This window comes from Pinus tabuliformis, chromosome 6 (genome assembly GCF_031772625.1).
Source record: "Pinus tabuliformis cultivar Carrire ecotype Pingquan chromosome 6, CPIR1, whole genome shotgun sequence".
NCBI lineage: Eukaryota > Viridiplantae > Streptophyta > Pinopsida > Pinales > Pinaceae > Pinus > Pinus tabuliformis.
In genome coordinates, this window is record NC_142292.1 from 496,103,770 (window position 1) to 496,127,917 (window position 24,148).

A 24,148-nucleotide genomic window follows, 5' to 3' on the forward strand; every position below is an offset into this window, starting at 1 on the left:
ATGTTTGCCATTTTTCACCAAAAACATCATTTAGGGCCTTAAAACGACTATGGAAGTTCAAGACCCAAAAAAACTGCCAAAAATAGTAAAGTGTGCTACAATTAAGGAATTTGAAAAACTGAAAGAGACAGTGGCGGGGGTCCAAGTGGAATTATCCAATCATTCTCACCAAATCTTTACGAATTAACCCCCATAAATGTTGATAAAAGAGAGCTGGAAAGCCATCAGGACCCAAAGCCTTGTCGGGATGGAAGGAGAACACAACTTGTTGAATTTCTTCCACAGATGGACGAATAATAAGCTGAACATTCATTTCTTTTGCCACCATAACCGAAAGATTTTCTAACATAAATTTTTTGGCTTCTTCACTTTTTTGCACCGAGTCAGTATATAGATTGTGATATTGCTCAAAAGAAACTTCTTGGATTAATTGGAAGTTATCAATTTTTTGCTACTGAACTTGAATCTCTAAGATGGTATTTCTTCACTCTCTATTCTTGGCTTGCTCATGGAATAACTTTGTCTTTCTATCTCTCGACTTCAAACAAACACTTCTTGATTTTAATCTCCATAATTCTTCTTCCTGCTTTAATTTGGTGTGGTAAGATTGGAATGTTTGTAACTTTTGGAGAGGAAGATCTTCTATCACGACCTCAAACTTCATTTGAGATTAGATCTGCTCTACCTGCTTTTCAAGGGAGATAAGGGAAGTTTAATTATTCGATTTTCCTTTCTTTATCCACTATTTAATGTCTTGTTTAATTCTTTTGATTTTATGTTCCCATATGGAAATGGGACTGCCTTCCACCCATTGGTTCCAAGAGGAAGTCACAATTTCAGCAAACCCAAGGAATTGAAGCCACGGGGATAAGAACCTGAACGAGCTAAGAGTGTAATTCTGAGATGGAGTCATTGATAATTTAATCGGTCGATGGTCGGATCCGCTCCATGGGAGGTGATGAGCCCTGATATTGCAACTCCTAAGGTTACCAACTTAAATTATTAACCTGGGGTTCGTACAAACTTAAAAGGTGTTGACACTATATGTGCAGCATGAAATATGTCCTTCTTTCATTGATTTGATGCAATGGAGTGAATATAATGAATTACGGAAATGGAAATGCTTGAAATTTAAACCTTAACCTCTAAAAGACAAGGAAATCAAACAATATTCTAATTGCATAAAATAAAGAGCAGGAACCAACTCTAAAGACTAACTAACTACAATTGCATGAAGGTAAAAGACTGTACTAATTGCATTGATGAAATATGTTAGCTTACTTGTAGATGCAAATCAAGATTCTTCTTGTGGAATGTAAATCATTACTCTACTTGCAAAATGGGAAAAATGAAACTTGATCTAAAGCGTATGACTGAAAAATCTAAGAGCATAACTTCAAAAACTAGGTCTAATATATTTGCATTAAAGAGTTTCCCTTCTCATAACCGAGTTCAAGATAATTTAGCTTTAGTAACAGAGTCCTTACACATTGCATAAGAGAACAATGTTTGTGATGCAAATGTAGAAATATGTCTACTAATTTAATTGTTGTTTTGTACTTGCAGCGAAAGAAGGATGAGTCTAAAGTGGTCCTTGGTCCTCCCCAACCATAGATTCAAAGTCTGGAGATCATTATTCAATCCCAAGGTACAAAAGTCAAGCTCTTAAAGGAAATCTGGCATATTTGGACTAAGGACCACTTTAGACCCATCCTTCTTTCACTGCAATTACAAAACAACAATTAAATTAGTAGACAGATTTCCGCATTTGCACACAAAGATTGTTCTCTTATGCAATGTGTAAGGACTGTAATACTAAAGCTAAATTATCTTGAACTTGATTATGAGAAGGGAAACTCTTTAATGCAAATAGATTAGACCTAATTTTTGAAGTTATGTTCTTAGATTTTCCAGTCATACGCTTTAGATCAAGTTTCCTTTTTCAAGCATCTTTCACATTATGCAAGTAGAGTAACGATTTACATTCCGCAAGTAGAATCTTGATTTGCATCTACAAGTAGGCTAACATATTTCATCTATGCAATTAGTACAATATTTTACCTTCGTGCAATTGTAGTTGCTTATTCTTTAGAGTTGGTTCATGCTCTTTACTTTATGCAATTAGAATATTGTTTGATTTCCTTGTCTTTCATAGGTTAAGGTTTAAATTTCAAGCATTTCCATTTTTGCAATTCATTATATTCACTCCAAATATGGTCAAGTTTAGACAATGCTACAAGATGTTATAGGATTTCCCTGTTTTGCTACTAGATTGGATCCGTGAGAAGTTTGAGGGTGGAAAAGTTTATCTAAATGTGGGAAAGGGTAGTGGAAGGTAGGATAATGTTGTATGTTTCCCTTTCCAAGCTTAGTGCCCTTCAGGGGCCCATCTTGCACAAGGAACAGTGCACACGGTGGCCTTCAACAAATTAGAAATTTACTCTCGATGAACAATGTTTTGGAGGAGTTGTTGAGGTATAAAGAAGGATTTGGTGGCAGAATAAGGAGTTTTAATGACAATGCTAACCCTAAAAATCCACATTAGCACTTGCAGACCACAAAAAGATTATGATTTTTACATGAAAAGACTAAATACATTGTTTGCCAGCTAGTCTGTCCTCTAAGTTATCTCACCAATGACCAAGAAAATTGAATGCAAATGAGATGGGGTGAATTTTGTATTAAGTAGGATTTCCTAGAACTCCAATCCAAGTGAATCACTCAAAACCACAATTTTTAACATGTGCTAAAAAATAGCAGAAAATTACTACTCCAAAAACTATAAATTCAAGAATCAATGAGCTAGTTAACCTACCAAATGCCTAACATAATCAAGTGAAAATGCTATGGGGTAAATTTTGTTATTAACTTGAATGTTTTTAGGACTCAATCCAAGTAGAATAAACTCAAAATAGCCTCGTTAACATGTGCTAAAAAATAGCAGAAAATTACTACTATTTTGCTACAAGAGACTTCTAGAAATTCTAGATTTGTGAACTAGTAAACCAATCCAAGTAGCTCAATGATGAATATGAATTTTCAAAGTTGTTCTAAGGATGAATCATGATTTTGACTCTGTAAATAACCTACAAAACAACTCACTTCAATCATTTAACCAATATGACCTACAACAAAAGAAGCATGAATAGTAAATGCGGAAATAAGAGATGCCGGTTAAAAAGACATTCAAGGAAAATAAATAAATTGTACAATAGGGCTCTGGGGCTCCTGAGATGGCCAAGCACAAGCCTACTCAGAGTCCTATGAAGGAATCTAAGCTTTAGAAGCTAAAAGTGACACCAAAATTCATTATTTGAATCAATCTAAGTACATATCTGCTAGAAATGAAAGTGGAGCTGCTAAATAACAAGTTTTTTCCACAAGAAGACTAAGAAATTTATGCCCCTAGAGGAAAATTCAAATTGGTACTTATACAAAGTAATGAGGAAGCATTCTCCTTGAAAGGAGGCATAAAGTGGATCTACTTCCCAACACTGGGAATTTGCATTAAATGACAGGGAGCACATTCCTAGACTTTCTCAATCATTAGAGCTCCAAAATCTGTTCAATAATTTCATAATATCTTCCTCATTTATTATCCAATCTTGGTCCATCCTGTAGCAAGGATAAAGTCCCTAGATTATCTCATCCTCCAAGTCTTCATAATCTTCCCAATACTCTCACAGTATTCTACAAAAATAAATAATACTAGGCACATAATATGCAATTATCTCTAAACCTTCCTAATGAACATATTAAAGTCAAAAAGATGTCATCCAATGAAAAAAGAGAGGTTTAATGTGCTGACGGATGGTCAAATGGGCCTTAAATTGTATCTAATTTGGAGGCCCATCATACCCCTCTACTGAAAGTGTTGCTCATCCTCTGAGCTACTTAGTGACCTAGTTATGCCTCATTCATGGCCCTGGTGGCCTCATGATGCAGGAGCATCAAGACCATTTTTTTCATTGTAAATATGTGATTAAAGGGGGTGTGACACTTTTTAATATTTTATTAATTAATTTGTTATTTTTAATAAAATGGGAGAAAGTGAGGATTTTGTAAATATTCTTTTAAGGAATATGAGAGGAAATAGAGTTAGAATTAATGAGGGAGTCTAAGTTGGAATTAGTTTCTAAGTCTTAGGGATGAGAATCTATCTTTTAGGGATGTTGATAGATTTAGGGATTTGTTGAGATACTAAGGGGATTGAGCATTTAATTAGTTAAGTATGTAAATAGGAATGGTTTTCTTTGAGAAAGAGATAGAATAGGAGTGAGGATTGAGTGAGTGAAAAAGAAGTATTCTCCTTTAGAGCCTTCGGGCAGTTTGTAAAAGGGCCATAGATTTGCATATCTAGCCTTGAAGAGCAAGTTCTGTGTAAATATTAGTTTTATGTGAATATGAGCATGTTGAAATCGTATATGTGCTGGTGTATCGTAATTGTTAAGTGGATAACCGATGATTAGTGATTTCCGTCTCTGTTTGTAATTGAGTTTATATGGCGCATATATACACAGTTATGTAATGTTGAATGGCACGGTGATTCTGGTTGTGATTCCATATGTATTTGTAGTGTATTAATCCAGTGATTTCCTTTCGTTAGTATAGCCAGAACTCTTGTATTTTTCATTAAGAGGCGGTGACACCATTGAGAGCTCATAGCGGAAGCGCTGAACTGTATCTATATATTTAGCTTTGTGGGCGGACAGCGTGTTCAAACGCTGTATGCGCATGTGTAATGCTGAATTATGGACGCGCATTTATTGTGGCTTAGAGTTGAATTCGGTATCAGCTGAATTCGAACTGCTAAAATATGCCGAGGACTCCACACCAGACAATTACATGTCTGTCGGGATGCGTTGAACTCAAACAGTGTTCACCGAAAGTGATCTGAAGACCAACCGCTAGAAGATCTGAAGTTGTCTGGCGGTCTCAATTTCGCATTGCAAGTCTGTTTGGTGTTGAGTTTGAATTACATATGCGTTGACCAGAAAGCATATGGTGGAGCAGATGTTTTGTGGGCGTTTGCTGTGGTGAATTCCAGAGATTGGAACGAATCAATCGACTTTTCAGTCTATATGTACAGTCAGAACAGTCGTTCATCCATCCGTGTGCGTGACATCTAAATTTCCAGTCATTATATATACATCTCGCTTGCGGGGCGTAGTAATCATTTATATGTGACAAATAAAGACAAGGGAGGAAGCGTGTAATCAATTACAGGTGAGTACTGGCAGAGATATATACACGACAGTAGTTCACACATGTGTATTCAAGCTTTGCGCATGCGATTTACACAGCTGTATGCGTAGCCTGTCAAATTAACCGAATTATCACATGAGACCGTCATATCTATATCTAGTTGGATAACTTGCCTGCAACGAAGATGGGAAGAGTTGCGCCTTTATACGCAGGTTTATAACTGTCGGCTTATCAAATCAAAGCCGTGAACAGCATAACAGGATGGCGTTAATAATGGTTGAAGCTTCGTTATTTATATGACTGCCATATGCATGATTAGTGGGGCGATATCAGAATGGAGGAGCGCATGGCAAATATATACATTGATGGCTATAAGAGCTTGTCCGCTGTAAAGTTCGGTCTAATACTGTTGCAGAGACTAAGGTAAGGTGAGAATGTACATTATGGGTATGGCCGCCATTGGGAGATCACCTGTGGTTGATATAAGCAGATAAAGACACAAGGTAAGGGCGCAATCAAGCTGTATATGAGATTTTTTTTTATTGGTATGGACGGTTATCATGAGGATGGAAATGATAGTATAGCGCAGCCTTTGTTGATTTTTGAATTGGGTCATGGTTTTTATAAATTGTCTGTAATGGGACACTATCGTGTGTTAAATGCATGGTTTGTCTATGGTGTGTGCATGACAAAGTCTCTTTTAAGAGTTCATTGGAGAACCGTTTGTGGTTTATATCACCGTGAGTTTAAGATATGGGTTTTATTAGCATAGTTTATAAATCAGGAAAGAACAACAGTCATGAACCAAGCGTTGAATGTTTGATGTGGTTTAATGATCCTGGGTTTGGCGGGTTGAGGCCTGCATCATTTTTGGTATCAGAGCTGGATTAGCTCTGTTTGAAGGATGAAGTTTTTTTTATTAATTGCATGTGATAAGATCAGATTTGGATACTGATGAATGTTGCAGCACAGAGATGTCGTGCAGGTGGGAGATGAAGCGAGATCAATAGGATCTTGAAGGTGAAATGATTTTTTTTTCTAATTTGACATTTGTGATGAGAGTTTCTGGTTGCAGAGAAGATGGCATTGAACCTGGCATTCAGCTAAAGGCTGAATAAGGAGGACAATTGTAGTGTCCTGAAGGAGAACGTGGGTTGAAGAGACAGCCTAGAGAGTGAGCAGAGGAGAGTGCTCAAAGAGGTTCAGAGGCAGTGAACCAGTACTTACCAAAAGACTGAGTGAGGAGGCCTTGGTGAGGTAAGTGACAGCAGAAGAGATTGCTGTCGTAGAGGCTAGTACAACTCATAGTGAGTGAACAACTCATGGAGAAGGTGATCATGGAGGATCAAAGAAGAGGTTCAAAGGAATGCCAAAGCGATGAGATGACTGCAGAAGTCAGAGAAAGAGAGATTGCAGTAATGAAAGTGCAATTGCAGGTACTAGAGGAATGGCTGCAAGAGCAGGAAAACCAGAATAGAGGATGGATCTTTCCACTGAAGGGAAAGAAAGTGAAGTGGCAGAGGCTACAACAGAAAAGAGATCGACAGATAAACATGCAGTTAACAGAAGAGCTGAGAAAGCTCGAGCAGATAATGGATGTACAATTGAGACGTGAAGAACTCAAGGCAGCTGAGTTGGAAGAGGAGGTTTCCATTGATGAAATAGAGGAGGAGATCATTGATGATTTCTTAAATTATTGGGCAGATCCAGATCAGCTGGATAATATGAACTCTTGTGTTTTTATCGCTGACAGCTGTGATGTGATTACAGGTTTTGTTGAAGAGGAAGTCCATGTGAATGAAGAAGATGATCAGCTGGAAGAGCTGGTATATGAACCGACGATTAAAGCTGTTGAGACTTGTAGTTTTCAAACTGACAAGTTGTGTATGAATGCAGGAACTGTAAGTGATAGTGAAATGCTTCAGCAATGTCACAGGGAAATTGCATTGCTAGAATATTTGTTGGAAAATTCGGAGTATGACAGGGAGATGGCAGAAGAAAGAGTTCAGTATAGTGAACGAGTGCAAAAAGATATCATGGAAGCAGATGATGTGGGAGAAAGACTGGTTGACAGTCTTGAGAATTCTTCAGAGGGTTCTTTGGGCAAAGAGAATCAACATAGTGATATGCTGATGGTGGAGGAGAATTCAGAACAGCATACTGAAGTGCTGGCAAAGGAGGACAAGGCACTCATGCCTTCTGATTTTTATTCTAACAAGTGTTTTGTGAATGCAGTTATTGTTGCAGAATATTTGACTCAGTTGAGCAGTCAAATGAAAGAAGAAGAATTTTTCTGTTCTAGAAAACAAGAGGGCATGGATGATTGGGTGGCAATGAAGACTGAACAAGTCAGAACAGAAACAAGCAAAGAAGTAAGAAGACAGCAAGTGACAGTAGAGATAAAGAAAGTAAAAACTGAGCAAGTCGTCTTAGCTCAGCAGACAGCAAGAAATCAACAGCCGGGAGATTTATTGGACCGAGAGATTGAAAGTATCAGAAGACTGATGAAAAAAGAATCCCAGAAGAGACCAGCAGTAGCAAGGAAGAGAAGCAGTAGAAGCAGCAGCAAAATGAAAATAGAGACAGATTGTGAAAGTGCAGCAAGTGGAGCAAGACAGCATAAAGTGTGGGATCCAGGCGGACAAAGACTTAAAACGCATGATCTAGAGATCATGATCATTTTCTACCTTGGGAGTCTGATGCAGGAGCATCAAGACCATTTTTTTCATTGTAAATATGTGATTAAAGGGGGTGTGACACTTTTTAATATTTTATTAATTAATTTGTTATTTTTAATAAAATGGGAGAAAGTGAGGATTTTGTAAATATTCTTTTAAGGAATATGAGAGGAAATAGACTTAGAATTAATGAGGGAGCCTAAGTTGGAATTAGTTTCTAAGTCTTAGGGATGAGAATCTATCTTTTAGGGATGTTGATAGATTTAGGGATTTGTTGAGATACTAAGGGGATTGAGCATTTAATTAGTTAAGTATGTAAATAGGAATGGTTTTCTTTGAGAAAGAGATAGAATAGGAGTGAGTGAGAAAGAAGTATTCTCCTTTAGAGCCTTCGGGCAGTTTGTAAAAGGGCCATAGATTTGCATATCTGGCCTTGAAGAGCAAGTTCTGTGTAAATATTAGTTTTATGTGAATATGAGCATGTTGAAATCGTATATGTGCTGGTGTATCGTAATTGTTAAGTGGATAACCGATGATTAGTGATTTCCGTCTCTGTTTGTAATTGAGTTTATATGGCGCATATATACACAGTTATGTAATGTTGAATGGCACGGTGATTCTGGTTGTGATTCCATATGTATTTGTAGTGTATTAATCCGGTGATTTCCTTTCGTTAGTATAGCCAGAACTCTTGTAATTTTCATTAAGAGGCGGTGACACCATTGAGAGCTCATAGCGGAAGCGCTGAACCGTATCTATATATTTAGCTTTGTGGGCGGACAACGTGTTAAAACGCTGTATGCGCATGTGTAATGCTAAATTATGGACGCGCATTTATTGTGGCTTAGAGTTGAATTCGGTATCAGCTGAATTCGAACTGCTAAAATATGCCGAGGACTCCACACCAGACAATTACATGTCTGTCGGGATGCGTTGAACTCAAATAGTGTTCACCGAAAGTGATCTGAAGACCAACTGCTAGAAGATCTGAAGTTGTCTGGCGGTCTCAATTTCGCATTGCAAGTCTGTTTGGTGTTGAGTTTGAATTACATATGCGTTGACCAGAAAGCATATGGTGGAGCAGATGTTTTGTGGGCGTTTGCTGTGGTGAATTCCGGAGATTGGAACGAATCAATCGACTTTTCAGTCTATATGTACAGTCAGAACAGTCGTTCATCCATCCGTGTGTGTGACATCTAAATTTCCAGTCATTATATATACATCTCGCTTGCGGGGCGTAGTAATCATTTATATGTGACAAATAAAGACAAGGGAGGAAGCGTGGAATCAATTACAGGTGAGTACTGGCAGAGATATATACACGACAGTAGTTCACACATGTGTATTCAAGCTTTGCGCCTGCGATTTACGCAGCTGTATGCGTAGCCTGTCAAATTAACCGAATTATCACATGAGACCGTCATATCTATATCTAGTTGGATAACTTGCTTGCAACGAAGATGGGAAGAGCTGCGCCTTTATACGCAGGTTTATAACTGTCGGCTTATCAAATCAAAGCCGTGAACAGCATAATGGGATGGCGTTAATAATGGTTGAAGCTTCGTTATTTATATGACTGCCATATGCATGATTAGTGGGGCGATATCAGAATGGAGGAGCGCATGGCAAATATATACATTGATGGTTATAAGAGCTTGTCCGCTGTAAAGTTCGGTCTAATACTGTTGCAGAGACTAAGGTAAGGTGAGAATGTACATTATGGGTATGGCCGCCATTGGGAGATCACCTGTGGTTGATATAAGCAGATAAAGACACAAGGTAAGGGCGCAATCAAGCTGTATATGAGATTTTTTTATTGGTATGGACGGTTATCATGAGGATGGAAATGATAGTATAGCGCAACCTTTGTTGATTTTTGAATTGGGTCATGGTTTTTATAAATTGTCTGTAATGGGACACTGTCGTGTGTTAAATGCATGGTTTGTCTATGGTGTGCGCATGACAAAGTCTCTTTTAAGAGTTCATTGGAGAACCGTTTGTGGTTTATATCACCGTGAGTTTAAGATATGGGTTTTATTAGCATAGTTTATAAATCAGGAAAGAACAACAGTCATGAACCAAGCGTTGAATGTTTGATGTGGTTTAATGATCCTGGGTTTGGCGGGTTGAGGCCTGCATCACCTCACTGATTTATCATGTTGTTGTCCAACACTTTCCTGTAGCGATGTTTTGTCTTCCCATGGCAACTTTCTATCTTCCTGTAGCATCTATGTTTTCTCCTGTAGCAACTCTGTTTTCTCCTATAGCAGGGTAATTTGTGCCTTGAGCTGCTTGGTTGTGACTATTCTAGTGGTAGGCCTTCTCATGGGTGTCAAAAGTTTCTTCCCCTTTGCTTTAAGGGAGGTGACCTCCTTAATTTTCCTTTCACCCTATACCGAATCCATTACCTAGTGGCTAGCTGATTCCTCAATTGTAATTGGGACTGTTGAGGGAGGTTGAGGCTTCCCTTGCTTGATCTTAGTGCTCTTTCTCCTTTTAAAGTACAAGGGGCCTTGCTTGGGCTATTTTCAATGGGCTTGATAGGTGTGCTAAGTGTGGCCAAGGTGGAAACCACTTCTTTCTCTATGTTTCCTGGTGAGAGGATTATTTCTTTCACATGTTTTCCTGTCTTTTTAAATCCAAAGGGCTCTCCATGGGTCCCTTATTTTGCTTTTTGTGTTCCTTCTTCTTCTTCTTCTTCTTCTTGCCTACCTTTAACACTAGATTTTGGTGTCTGTTCTTGATGTGTTGTGATAAGGGTTTGTGTCTCAATGAAGGCCTCCTTTTAGTCAAATAAAGAGAAGAATTATATCGCTTGCTTCAAGGAAAACTACCTCTACTCCCACTCCGCCTTTCTTATGTAAAAATACAATTTTTTTTTAAAGTAATTTAACTCTACAGGGGTTTGCTATAGGATCCCTATAGTAGGCATAATTTTACTCATAATTTCATGGAGAATGAGGAGAAAAGATACAACTTACCCCTCTAGGGATGAATTATTTATGTTTGAGGGGGTTTAGAGGAAAGTTCTCGATGGTTTTGACCCTTTTTCACCTCTCGCTCCAATCCTGTAGCATCTCCCTTACGATCCTGTAGCATCTCCGTTGTGATCCTGTAGCAGTTCTTATATTCTTGTAGCAACTGTGCCTGATCCTATAGCACCTGCAAATGAACTCTGTATCTCTTTTGTAGCACCCTAGGCAGCCCCTAAAAGCATCTAACTCGACCTTTGATGCCTTAATGAGACTCTCTAACTATTTTTGGAATCAACATCAGTACAAATGAAGTTGAGCCTTGTCCTTTTATTTCTTTTTGTGGTAGTGGACTCGGTGCGCTTGGTGATATGGCCTCTACATGTATTTCCTTTTTTAGTCGTTGTGCACACTCCTCGTAATTATCACTTTCCCCACTTTGACTTTTCCACGTTTCATGGGTGGCAACAACACCAAAAAGTGATGAGCCCTTGTATTGCAACAAGAATGCTGCAACTCCCAGAGTTACCAACTTAAATTATCAACCCAGTGTTTGTACAAACTTAAGAGGTGTCATCACTATATGTGAAGCATGCAATATGTCCTTCTTTCGTTGATCCGATGCAATTGAGTGAATATCATTAATTGTAGAAATGAAAATGCTTGAAATGGAAACCTTAACCTATAAAAGACAAGGAAATCAAACATTATTCTAATTGCACAAAGTAATGAGCATGAACCAACTCTAAAGACTAACTAATTACAATTGTAGGAAGGTAAAAGACTGTACTGATTGCATAGATGAAATATGCCAGCCTACTTGTAAATGCAAATCAAGTTTCTACTTGCAAAATGTAAATCATTACTCTACTTGCAGAATGTGAAAACTTGCTTGAAAAAAGAAACTTGATCTAAATCTTATGACCGGAAAATCTAAGAACATAACTTCATAAACTAGGTCTAATCTATTTGCATTAAAGAGTTTCCCTTCTTATCACTAAGTTCAAGATAATTTAGCTTTAGCAGTAGAGTCCTTACACATTGCATAAGAGAATAATATTTGTGATGCAAATGTGGAAATCTGTCTACTAATTTTAATTGTTGTTATCTACTTGCAGTGAAGGAAGGATGGGTCTAAAGTGGTCCTTGGTACTCTCCAACTAAGGATTCAAAGTACGGAGGTCATTATTCGATCCCAAGATACAAAAATCAAGCTCTTAAAGCAAATTTGGTCAAGTTTAGACAATGCTATAGGATGCTACAAGACTGCTACGAGATTGCTACAGGATTGGATCCGTGAGCATTCTAAGGGTAGAAACGGTTATCTAAAGGTGGGAAAGGGAAGTGGAAGGAAGGAGAAGGTTATATGTTGCCCTTTCAAAGCTTAGTACCCTTCAGGGTCCCATTTTGCACAAGGAACAATGCACACGGTGGCCTTCAACAAACCAGAATTGTACTCTTGGTGAACAATGTTTTAGAGCAGTTTTTGAGGTAGAAAGAAGGAGTTGGTGGTAGAATAAGGAGTTTTAATGACAGTGCTAACCCTGGAAATCCAGAGGAGCGCCTTCATACCACAAAAAGATTCTGATTTTTATACTTTAAAAGACTAAATACATAGTATGCCAGTTAGTCTATCCTCTGAGTTATCTCACAAATGAAAATGATACGGGGTAAATTTTGTTATTAAGTAAGATGTCCTAAGACTCCAATCCAAGTGAAATCACTCAAAAATACCCTTTTAACATGCTAAAAAATAACAGAAAATTACTACAAAAACTATAAATTCAAGAATTAGTTAGCTAGTTAACCTACCAAATGCCTAACCTAATCAAGTGCAAATGCTATGGGGTAATTTTGGTTATTAACTTGAATGTTTTTAGGACTCAATCCAAGTGAAATCACTCAAAAATACCCTTTTAACATGCTAAAAAATAACAGAAAATTACTACAAAAACTATAAATTCAAGAATTAGTTAGCTAGTTAACCTACCAAATGCCTAACCTAATCAAGTGCAAATGCTATGGGGTAATTTTGGTTATTAACTTGAATGTTTTTAGGACTCAATCCAAGTGAAATCAACTCAAGATAGCCTCGTTAACGTGTGCTAAAACATAGCATAAGATGACTACTATTTTGCTACAAGAGACTTCCAGAAATTCTAGAGTTGTGAACTAGTAAACCAATCTAAGTAGTTCAATGATGAATATGAATTTTCAAAGTTGTTATAAGGATGTACCTTCTTTTGACTCTATAAATAACCTGCAAAAAAACTCACTTCAATAATTTAACCAATATGATCTACACCAAAAGAAGCATGAATAGTAAATGCAGAAATAAGAGATGCAAGTTAAAAATACATTCAAGGAAAATAAATAAAGTATACAACAGGGCTCCGGGGCTCTTGGGATGGCCAAGCCCAAGGATACTCAGAGTCCTATGAAGGAAACCAAGCTTTAGAAGCTAAAAGTGGCACCAAACTCCATGTTTTAAATCAATCCAACTACATCTTTGCTAGAAATGAAAGTGGAGCTAGTAAGTAACAAGTTTTCTCCACAAAAAGACTAAGAAATACATGCCATTAGAGGCAAATTAGAATTGGTACTTATACAAAGTGATGAGGAAGCATTATCCTTGAAAGGAGGCAACTTTCCCCTCCAAAATCCCTCAAAAAGTAGATCTAGTCCTCAACACTAGGAATTTGCATTAAATGAGAGGGAGCACATTCCTAGTTTTTCTTAATTATTGGAGCTCTATAATATGTTCAATAATTTCATAATATCTTGTTCATTTATTATCCAATCATGGTCCATCCTATAGCAAGGAGAAAGTCCCTAGATGATCTCATCCTCCAAGTCTTCATAATCTACCCAATACTCTCACAATATTCTACAAAAAGAAATAATATTAGGCACATAATATGCAATTATCTCTAAACCTTCCTGATGAACATATTAAAGTCAAAAATATGTATTCTAATGCAAAAAGAGAGGTTTAATGTGCTGAAGGATGGTCAGATAGGCCTTAAATTGTATCTAATTTTTATCAGGAGGATCAAAGATTGAAGCTGAATATTTGTAGAAAGAAAAAGATCAGAGACCAAGAACCAATCTAACCTTGTTGCGATATGACCAGGACCAACTCTTTGGTTATTCAAAACACTGCCTCGAGGGTTTAATGTCTAGAAGTTGAAGAGATGAAATCAAATCTTCAATGGTTTCTTGAAAATGATCCCTTATCATCGACTCATCTCTCTTCTCTTTTTGGAGAAGGGTGGTATTGAAATCTCCTCCAATATTATAGTTTTCCCCAAATTCAGTATCCTTGAGTTCCATAAGAGAATGCCAACATTCTTTCTTTTATATAAAATGAATTGGCATGTAAATATTTATGATAGAGCATACTTGGTTTGTTGCAATAATTTGAAAGGTAGCAATATCTAGTGTTGTGACTTTCTACTATTCAATAGCTTAAATTGATCCAGACCCCAAAAAGTGCCCAAGCTACCAAATGCTCTTCGAGAGTTGACTGATAACAGGAGCTTCTTATTCCAAATTTCATTCTGAATAGGTGAAAGGGCATTCTTATCCAATTTTGTCTCCTAGAAAAGGGAAACAAATGTTTTCTCTATTAAAGTTAACAACTTTGCTTCTAATATATTTTCCTTGAACCAAAGCCCCTTCAATTCCAGGAGATAATATTCATTATCTACCTTTGGGATTAGAAGCCCCTTTTGAGGGGCCTGCTGCTACTCCCTTTTTCCCTTCTTTGTGCCTGTGATTTGCTAACTGGCGAGCAATGGTATTTTGGAAACCCAACTCTTTTTTTTTTTTGCTCTAGTTTTTTCTTTTCTTATTTCTCTGTTGGTTTTTCATCTTTTTAATCTAATTTCCTGATCCATTTCCTTAGATTTTTCTGCTTCATATTTCTCGTCTACCAAGCTTGCCACGGGGATCTGACCTGTAACTTTTTTCAAGGAAATTTAAGCCTACTCCTCATCTTCTGATGGTTCCCCCAAGGACTCCTGAGAGTCTTTAGGAGCTTGCGTCTCCTTTATCAAATATTTCTCATCTTCTTGTCTAACATGCTCCTACACTTCTTGAGATGGGTTGTCTTCGTTATTTAGATTTTCTAGGGCATCAAATTTATTTCTTGAGCCCTTTTAGATACCCGATTGACTTGTGTTTCTTTGCTTGAATTATAGGTGTTATTGTTTCTTGATGTTTTGGAATGCAGGGGTGCTTTTCCTTATTGAGGGGCCTGCTACTTGTTGAATCCTTTTCTTCTCTTTGATTTCTACCATTGATCTCCCTGTTCTCCTTGATTTTCGTTTGTTGCAGGGGATTTACACCAACTCCTGGCAAAGTGACGATATTCATGGAAAATCCTGCATTTAAAGGGAAGCTAATCATAATCGACTTCCTAAATATGAGTCCAATCATCCATACAAAGATTGATAAGTATCAGGAGCCCTTTCTCTATATCAAATTCTATGCAGATTCTCACACAAGCGAATAAACCCTCTATAGGCTCTGCACAATCGAAATACTTCACCAAAAAATTTCCTATTAATCTAAAAGTGGCATTGTTCCAGCAATGTAGAGGAAGATACAGGAGTTTGACCCAAAATGGGATGATAGTGGGGATGTGACAATGAGGGTTAAAATTATATTGCCACTGATCCAGATATAGCCCTTGAGGACCCATGAAATATGGACTGATTCTAAAGATCAGATCCCGATCCTCCTTGAATTCAAAGTAAAGAGTGAAGAAATCATTGACAACAAAAGAAAAAACAACATCCCCCTTCATATTTTGTTTCCGGTTTGTCTCAATCTATGTTTTGACAGATCTAGGGGAAGGCTAAATGCATGTAAATTGCCCAATCAACCTAGGTTCTGTAAGCTGCAAAGCCCTAGTTCGAGCTTGAGGAGCCGAGATCACGATATTTTGAATTTCATTGATCTTTTTGACAAACTTGGAAGGAGGGGGCTTCTGAAACTTAGGGTTGTTAGCCACTAAGTTGTTAAAGGAAATGACCTCCTTGGAGAGCTGAGAGTCATGGGTCGGATTAGCCATTCTGACTGCTTGGCCAAAAAATCCTAAAGGGTAGCGCAAATAAAAAATCAAGGACTAACTCCTGAACGGATGAGCACTTAGATCTTGTTGTTGAGCCATAACCTACAAAGAAATCAACCCTGGCCGAAATCGAGACAACGAACCAAATCCAAAAGAAAATTAGAGAAATCGCGGCCCAGGGCCGCAGGCCTAAGACACAAGCCCTTGGGTGACTGCAAACAAAAATTCCCAAAACAAATGCAATTGACAAACACACTAGGTTGACATTGAGACATCCATTCTTCATTTAATATTTTTTATTGGAGAACATAGAAATTACAATTTATTTTAAAATGAAAAAATAGAAAACCAAAATTTCATAACATGTCTAATATAATTTAAGAAAGTTTGAGTCAACGGAACAAATGATATACTATAACACAAGAGAAAGAGGATAGATAGGTGTTTTTGTTTTTAAACTATTTAAAAGGAATTATATTTCTTAGTATGTTTTTAACATTTAATTCCATGTCATATATTAAGAAATTCACATGTTAAGAAAATCTAATCCCTTTTTGTACTCGATACATCTAGATTCTAAATTTAAGAAATATTTAACTATTTTAGATGTGATTACTTAGTCATATATATATATATATATATATATATACTTTCTACGTGGTTCACGAACCTCATAGATCGGTGACTGCTATGTCCACATGATCTGAATTGGATTATTATATTGTTTGTCATCCATCTCGATGCATTTGGAATGGAAAAAGTGGAGGAATTAGCTCACGGGACCGTTTTTACCGGCGGGACCCAGTTTGGCGAAACGAGGTCCAAAACCTTCCGGGAGCATTTTGAGGCATCAAATGACGTTTTTTGGGGGGTAAAACATTGCCGCACAAGCGCAACACTTTTTTATGCTATTCTACACACAGAAATCTTTCCAACAACGCAAGAATCACGTCAATCAGAGTCCGTATGCAAAAGTTATGCCACTCAGAAGTTGACCTTCCTATTTTCACACCTATAGTTCAGGAGGATGTCACGTTAGCCCCCATTATTCATGGAAAAGGGGATAGCCACATGTTTGTGATGTAAAAGACTCTAGAAGAGTCTATTTTGTAACTCTAGTTAAGAGTTGATGTAGTCAAACTTAACCACTAGTAGGTTATTGAGTTGTGTTATAACAGGGCCACTAGGAGGAAGAGGCATTCCATTCTTTCGAGAGCATTTTGTTTCATAGCTGAGCAAATATAGCCAGGAGAGATAGGAGGTAGAGCACACATAGAGGATTTGTGCAGTGTTGCAGTCCACATGCCACATACATTACTTCTTTGTATATGCATCCATATTTCTAGACAGAGAAAGAGAGCGAAGCAACCTCACCTTCGAGCTGGGTTTTCTCCCAAAAGGGTTTTCCAGAGAGCATATCTTGTGTATTATGTGTCTGTGAGCTTATTTTGTCGTTCTCTACTTTTATGCTTGATTTAATTTTACATGCATTCACTGATTACAATTAATTTTACATATCTAGAAATTAAATAAATTTGTAATAGTGTAGAATCTCATATTTTAAATATAATATTATTAGATATGTTGTGAGGAGCTGTCTAGTGGAATATCCATGATAGTTTACGATCACCACAAAATGTTTGTATGAGGAAAATCCATCCAAAAGGATCACTTCCTGCCAACTCAACCATGGAGCCTAACATCAAGAGTGTCGAGATAAATGAACCCGTTACCTCTCAGTAACAAATGTTCTTTAATGACGAAGACTTGACCAATTAAACATAACCTTCAAAGCTACTCTCTCTCTCTCTCTCTCTCTCTCTCTCTCTCTCTCTCTCTCTATATATATATATATATATATATATATATATATATATATATATATATATATTGTAAGCTTAGTAGGACCTTTCATTCATTCATTTGCAAAAAGCAGGTTACATCCATGAAAGATGTTCCGTGGTCTCAACCTGCCTAGTGGGAAACCAGGTCTGTTGGCCATCGTAACACATTATAAGCCATCCAAAATCTAAGGTTCTTAAGTCTGTCATACAAAGCCTTGTATGACTGGATGTCTATAAACCAATTCACCCTTAACATGCTAACATAAGTACTACTAACCGACATATACATCATCAAAATAAACAAAAAGGAAACTGCATGCTACTATTCATCAGAGGACTCCACCGGAGCTTTGTCCTCATCGCTGGAACTGTAGAAATTTTGAATAATATGACACTTATTCACAGAGATTATCCCGATTATACACTATTGCTGAATACATGCATAATACATAACCTCCTCTACGTTGATCATCAATTTTGCAGAATTAAAAACAATGAAACATTAATCGCATGCACACATTAACATTGTATGTAACCCAGGGAAAGCATACAGTTGAAAACCCCACACTATCTGTATATTATAATGATTGATAACATGTAACAATACATAGTACAATACTCCTCACAAGTAGTCAGTACTATCTCCACCTGTTACACACAAAACTAGCTCAGATCTGAATCAATCACAGGTTCAAATCTCCTCCACTGTCTGCCTACCTCCATTGCGCAATCCTCCATGAGAATAGATGAGAATGGCTGAAGCAAACTCGTATTTCCTTGGCTGAACCACACAATCCTCATTGGCAATACTTAATCCATTGATTGTGCAAATCTCATGCACAACTATAGTCACAACTGATAGCAATCTCAACCTCGAACACCTGTCTCCACTGAACTGTCCATGCACTGAGTTAACTGATGTATTCTTTAGTTGCTTTATGAGTTAATAATTAGTGAATTAATTAATAATTAATTCACATCACTCATCACTAGTGTATTCTGCAGTTAGACTAAATACAACTAGTTCAACCAAGTCAAACTGAACACAACTCCATCAACTCCTCAATCAACTCCACCAAACTCAATCACTTGAGTTCTAACTGAAGTCCACCATGCAATAGCTCAACTGACTCATAAGAAAAGCGTATTTCCTTCTGACAGCTGCATGTGCCACATCTGTAGCTCAAACTGAAGTGCTCCAAGAGGATAAGATAATGTTTATAGTCCAAATATTATTATGAGCTAATAATATTTGACTGTTCTATTTTTAGCCTAGCAGTCTAAAAATAGAAACCGCCCATATGTCTAAAAATAGAAGTCCATCTATTTTTACCAACATGACCAATCATCCACAAATAGCATCCTGCAACTCATAGACCATGATCCATATGTCTAAAAATAAACTTTGCGCCAAAAATAGCCTGTGGGCCCACTTAGTGAAGGCAATTTCTTTTCACTAAGCTCCATCATCTTGTTGCATTCTCAACAGGAACCTAGTAATTCTAATTGAGGAAGGCACATAATGTGCTTCTCAATACAACCAAGACGGACATTCTGCTACTGAATTTGAAATTGGACAAGTTGGAATTCTTTCTGAATTTCTTGGAACCCGGGCCAGATTTAATGGAACTTGTAAAGTTCATAATAGCTCGAGCTACTATACTCTTCATCAATGAATACAGATGCATTGTCTGCTTATACTGTGTGAGCTTGCCTCGCGTATGGCCTGGGTTAGGGACCAGTAAACGCCAATCCTCCATTTGCACTTCATGCTCAACCCACTGGTTGAGGTCTGCCTCCTAAGGTGCAATTAACTGCTTCACCTGCACAAGACTACCTATAGTATATGCTTGAGCCGCTGCATTGATATGATGGGCATCCATTTTTCGACCACTCCACCTCGACGGTTGTGACGAGGAGGATCCTCACCCACCCTGAGGTCCAACCTTTCTATTGCACCCCCGACCCCTAGTTTTGACGGACCAACACCCGGAGATGGCCAAACCATATCTTGCAACCACCACTTCACCACAGTGTACTTGTCCACCCAAACCACCAATTAAACCAAGACCAACGACATGCAGGCTTAGCGAGATTCCAAATTAATTAGACCTGTCACATATACATATGACAAGAGCAGGAAGCAAATGACATTATGCCCGGCATATAAGAGCATAACAGGTCGAGAGGGAAAACCACGAACGTCGCGTTTTCCCAATCACCAGCACCTTGTGCTCAGACACATCTCGTGACAGAAAGAAACCAAGGATGGTCTGTCTCCACAGAAGGGAGGAGCTACAAATCGACTCCTCTAGCCAATTCCCATATATAAACACACCAGAACAATATAAAACCAGAAATGACGAGATAAAGGAGATTTTCAAAAGCCATTCTATCCAATCACATAAACAACCATTCCCATCGGGCGAGTATTCCTTCCAGAAAAGACAAGTAACCCAAATTGTTCCATACATTCCCATTCGAAGCAATAAAATACCATATAAGATGGACACCGACATAGAAACAACAGATGCAAGATAAAATTTAGCCACACAAACATGCTCGCCTATTGAACAGGCAATTCTAGGTCGCACAATCATCCAATTGCAGGAGGGGCCAACTACCTTGCATGCAACATTTGCAATTATAATTTGTCACGACTGGGTAGGGGTGAAAGAAATAGAACATCCCCGGTTACCAACGCCATGAACTCGAAGCCATTGTCCTCCCACAAATGGAGCCTCCATGTCGAGCTTGCCACTAGAAAATAGAAATCTAGATACCTCTGCTTGACACTTGAAACCACACAATACCACAGAGCAAGTGCATGGAATGGGTTGCATGCCTTCACCACCTGGAGGTTAAACGCGTGACGACGAATTACTCCTGCCTTAAACTCTCCCATGCAACCTACCTCCTCACCTCCCTATTCACACATATGATGTACTGGCAAGAGCCGCCCTTCCGCGTTGCCTCCATTCTTGTCACCTTTAACGAGAGTCCCAAGAGGAACTGTGAGCTGGCACACAACCCGATCCGGGAATATGAAATATAATGTTATATAAGAACATTTCTCCATATTAAATTATGAAGTATTTCACTACTTTTGATAAGTAATATTCTAAAATAAAATTATATTTTATTAAGATAATTAAATAAACATAAAAAAATTATAGCCCCGAGTGTTAGCTCAATTGGTCGAGTCCTCGTCGTTGAAAGCACCTTGCTAATGGGAGGTCACAGGGTCAATTCCCCTCGACGCCCTCGGGGTTAGGCTATGCTAATAGGCCGACAGGATGTGATCCATTTGGGTGGATCTGCCCGAATATTTCAATGCATTCAAGCCCCGAGGGTTAACTCAATTGGTCTAGTTCTCATTGCTAAAGCACCTTGCTAATGGGAGGTAACAAGGTCAATTCTCTTCAACGCCCTCAAGATTAGGCTCTGCTAATAAGCTTGCAAGATGACTAATACACTGGCAAGAAGTGATCCCTTTAAATAGATCTAAGCGAATATTTCTTCAAGAAAAAATATATATTAATATAATAAAATATTTTTCCTTCCCAATTAAATAAAACTAACATATATTTCATATATTCAAAATCAACACCTATAATATATTAATAAAAATCAACACGTGTAAATATATAGGTTGTGAACAAAGCAAGATGGATTAGCTCTTAACTCGGAAACATCCCATTTAAATTAACACTAATAAGATACTTTATCCTTAGACACGGGGACTATTGATAATCTTTCCTGGATGGGTGGAAGTTTTGGAAACAACATAAAATACTTGTAATATGTCCTCTATCAGAACAGCTTGTATAAACATGTATCGCGACGTCATAAACCTCGCTAAAACCCTAGCAGATAAAATCCCTTGAGACCGATTCGATATTGAATCTGAAGTTACAACAATGGCACAACGTTGTGGATCTCTAACGAGATCAATCTGTGCCAAAGCCAGATCTGCTCTCAATGTCAAGGTCACCGAAGGTAGCAGGGCCGCCGCTTCCTCTAGATTTTCTGCCCGCATTGCTCAAGATACTGCAGCACCCCCGCGTCGATCTACCTCTGTATCATGGTATGTTAATGATAATCAATGTTTTATTCTTCACGAGTCGACTTTGTTTTACTTCAGCTTCAATATGTTCCACACATGGGTTGTTAGTTAAGCTCCATACCAAATGGGCTATTGGGAACACTGTTCATAAATCAGATTTCAGTAATACTTAAACAAACACGTCATTCCGGCATCTATTTTATGAATTCCTTTAAACTAAATATATCAATCACTGCAACAGATTAATGTCATAGGACCCAATTCCTGATTTTTGAGTTTAACATATAATGGATCCCAGCAACAGAATGCCACAGATGATAGCCAGCTTAATTTTAATGGCTTTGAGTTCAACATAAGCAGTTATAGGCGCCCACTTTTGTTATTTCTTGTAATGGAGAATACCATTTAGAGTGAACTCTTATGGTTTTGTGTTTTCATTTGTTAGTCTGTTTGCAGAGATGGCTTGTGCTCAGTCATTGGTCCCTCTACACAGTGCAGTTGCAGCTGCCAGGCTCACATCATGTCTGAGTGTCAATTCTCGGAGTTCTCGAGCGCTGTCTCAGGGTACCCTCTGCTGCACCTCTCCAGAACGCTAATGTTTATTTTGTGAGTTTGCGACCTACTTGATGTTCCCCACATGGATTGTTACTCCACACACACGTGTGCTAGTACCTACCCATCTAAGTAATTGACTTGCTATAGTACATATTGACAAATGTATTACAAATCCTTGCCTGATTTTCAAATCCACTAGACCCTTTGAAACTTGCACCTCGTGGTCCTAGAGGGGTCATGTTGTGTAGACTACTGTTGTTTAATGCATGAAGTATAGTCGGTTGGGTGAGTTGTTAAATACAAAGTAAAACTAATAGGTAGTAAGAAATACTAATATGTTACCATACAACGTGTCTAAAGTCATATGTCTTAGTCAATTACTATTATAATCTGTGTATAGTCAACAGAAGCTAAGGAAATGTATATGATTTTGTATACATATGGAAGAATAGACCTACCTTATCTTAGCCCTCAACATCTCTATGATCTTGTTTCCCTTCATGTGTCTCTCTATCTATGGTATTCAATTGTTTGTTCATTTCATTGTTGGAAAACATAATTGGAAATCCGGTTGCACTGGGGACAAAAGAGCATGGGAAACACAAGTGAGGGCTTATAACTTAGTGCAGGCAGAACTGAAGACAAGCTAGTCAAACGCACTTGAGTCTTCTGGGTGTGCAGATATCAAGGAGCTGTAATGTGAAGTCGAGCACAAATATGCAGGTGTGCAGAAGCTGATGTAGCTTAGTATTGAGAGTTGGTATCTAATGTCGAGCTAGCATGGATTGATGACATGGAGATGATCAAGTGAAATTTCATAATTCAGTTAATCGTGGAGTACCTTGATTTAATGGAGAAAACCTGAAATATTTGGTCAAAGTTGATCATTGACAAAGTCTATCTTGATCATCCATCAGATGACTATATATGTTACAACCTCACTATTTGAGGATGATCAGTAGATTATATCAGTTCATTAGGTGAGTGTTTAATCAGAGTTGTTGGCTAGTTGTGCCACACATTCTGAGATCTTATGTTGTTGAAGGCACACTTATACTCTATGTAATTCTGCTCTTGCAGTTTTTGTTGTTAACACAGTAAGCTTTTCTTCAATCTATGAGTCCATCTATATTTATTTGATCCTTCTCGTGTATGAAATGTTCATGATAACTATCTTTTTAAAGAAAAAACCTTATATTTGATATTTACAAGAAAGAAATCAAATTATACATTGTTTTGTTCTGGAGTGGTCGGAGACTGTTCCATATACAGCTTATGCACTTTTATTCAAAAAGAAACTATGTCTAAGAAACTATGTCTATTTATTACAGGCCTTCACAATATTCAATCGTTCTTATGTATCGAAAAACATTAAAGGCTTATTCTGGTAGAGAACCAGAATATTTACACACAAACTAGAAGATCTGAAACCTTAGCGCTCATCTCAAGAAAATAATTAATACAGAGATTCTCAGCTTCTGAAATGAGAGTACCTCGTCTGTACTCAAGTACAACTAGGGTACCCTCATATAGGTTCAAAGCTTCTTTAGACAAAGTATCTACTTGTGAGTTTCAGTTAACTTTTCGTGATAATTTGTGGGGGATCTTGAATGTTTATTGGAAATAATTTTAATTTAAAGGACAGATATCTGTTGATGTTGAAGTTGCAACTAGCTACGTTAGGAAGCTGTGCAGTGTTAACATTTGGGCACTGACGAAAACATGAGTGTGCTTTGCCGTAATCAACATTT

The 24,148-nt window shown here is 37.7% G+C and overlaps 1 protein-coding gene across 9 annotated transcripts in view; it reads left to right on the forward strand.

Moving 5' to 3' along the window:
* Window positions 1-21,557: 21,557 nt before the first annotated feature.
* Window positions 21,558-24,148, forward strand: part of LOC149259499 (protein NONRESPONDING TO OXYLIPINS 2, mitochondrial-like) — a 48,852-nt gene continuing 46,261 nt past the window's right edge. For 3 of the 9 annotated variants that reach the window (XM_089418560.1, XM_089418544.1, XM_089418552.1), the window contains exons 1-2: window positions 21,558-21,863; window positions 22,288-22,406. In XM_089418560.1, the coding sequence (XP_089274686.1) occupies window positions 21,697-21,863; window positions 22,288-22,406 (286 nt within the window). In that variant the 5' untranslated portion in view covers window positions 21,558-21,696. Of the gene's footprint in view, window positions 21,864-22,287; window positions 22,449-24,148 lie in introns of all 9 variants that reach the window. The other 6 variants (XM_089418523.1, XM_089418511.1, XM_089418517.1 and 3 more) reach the window with 3 other exon arrangements.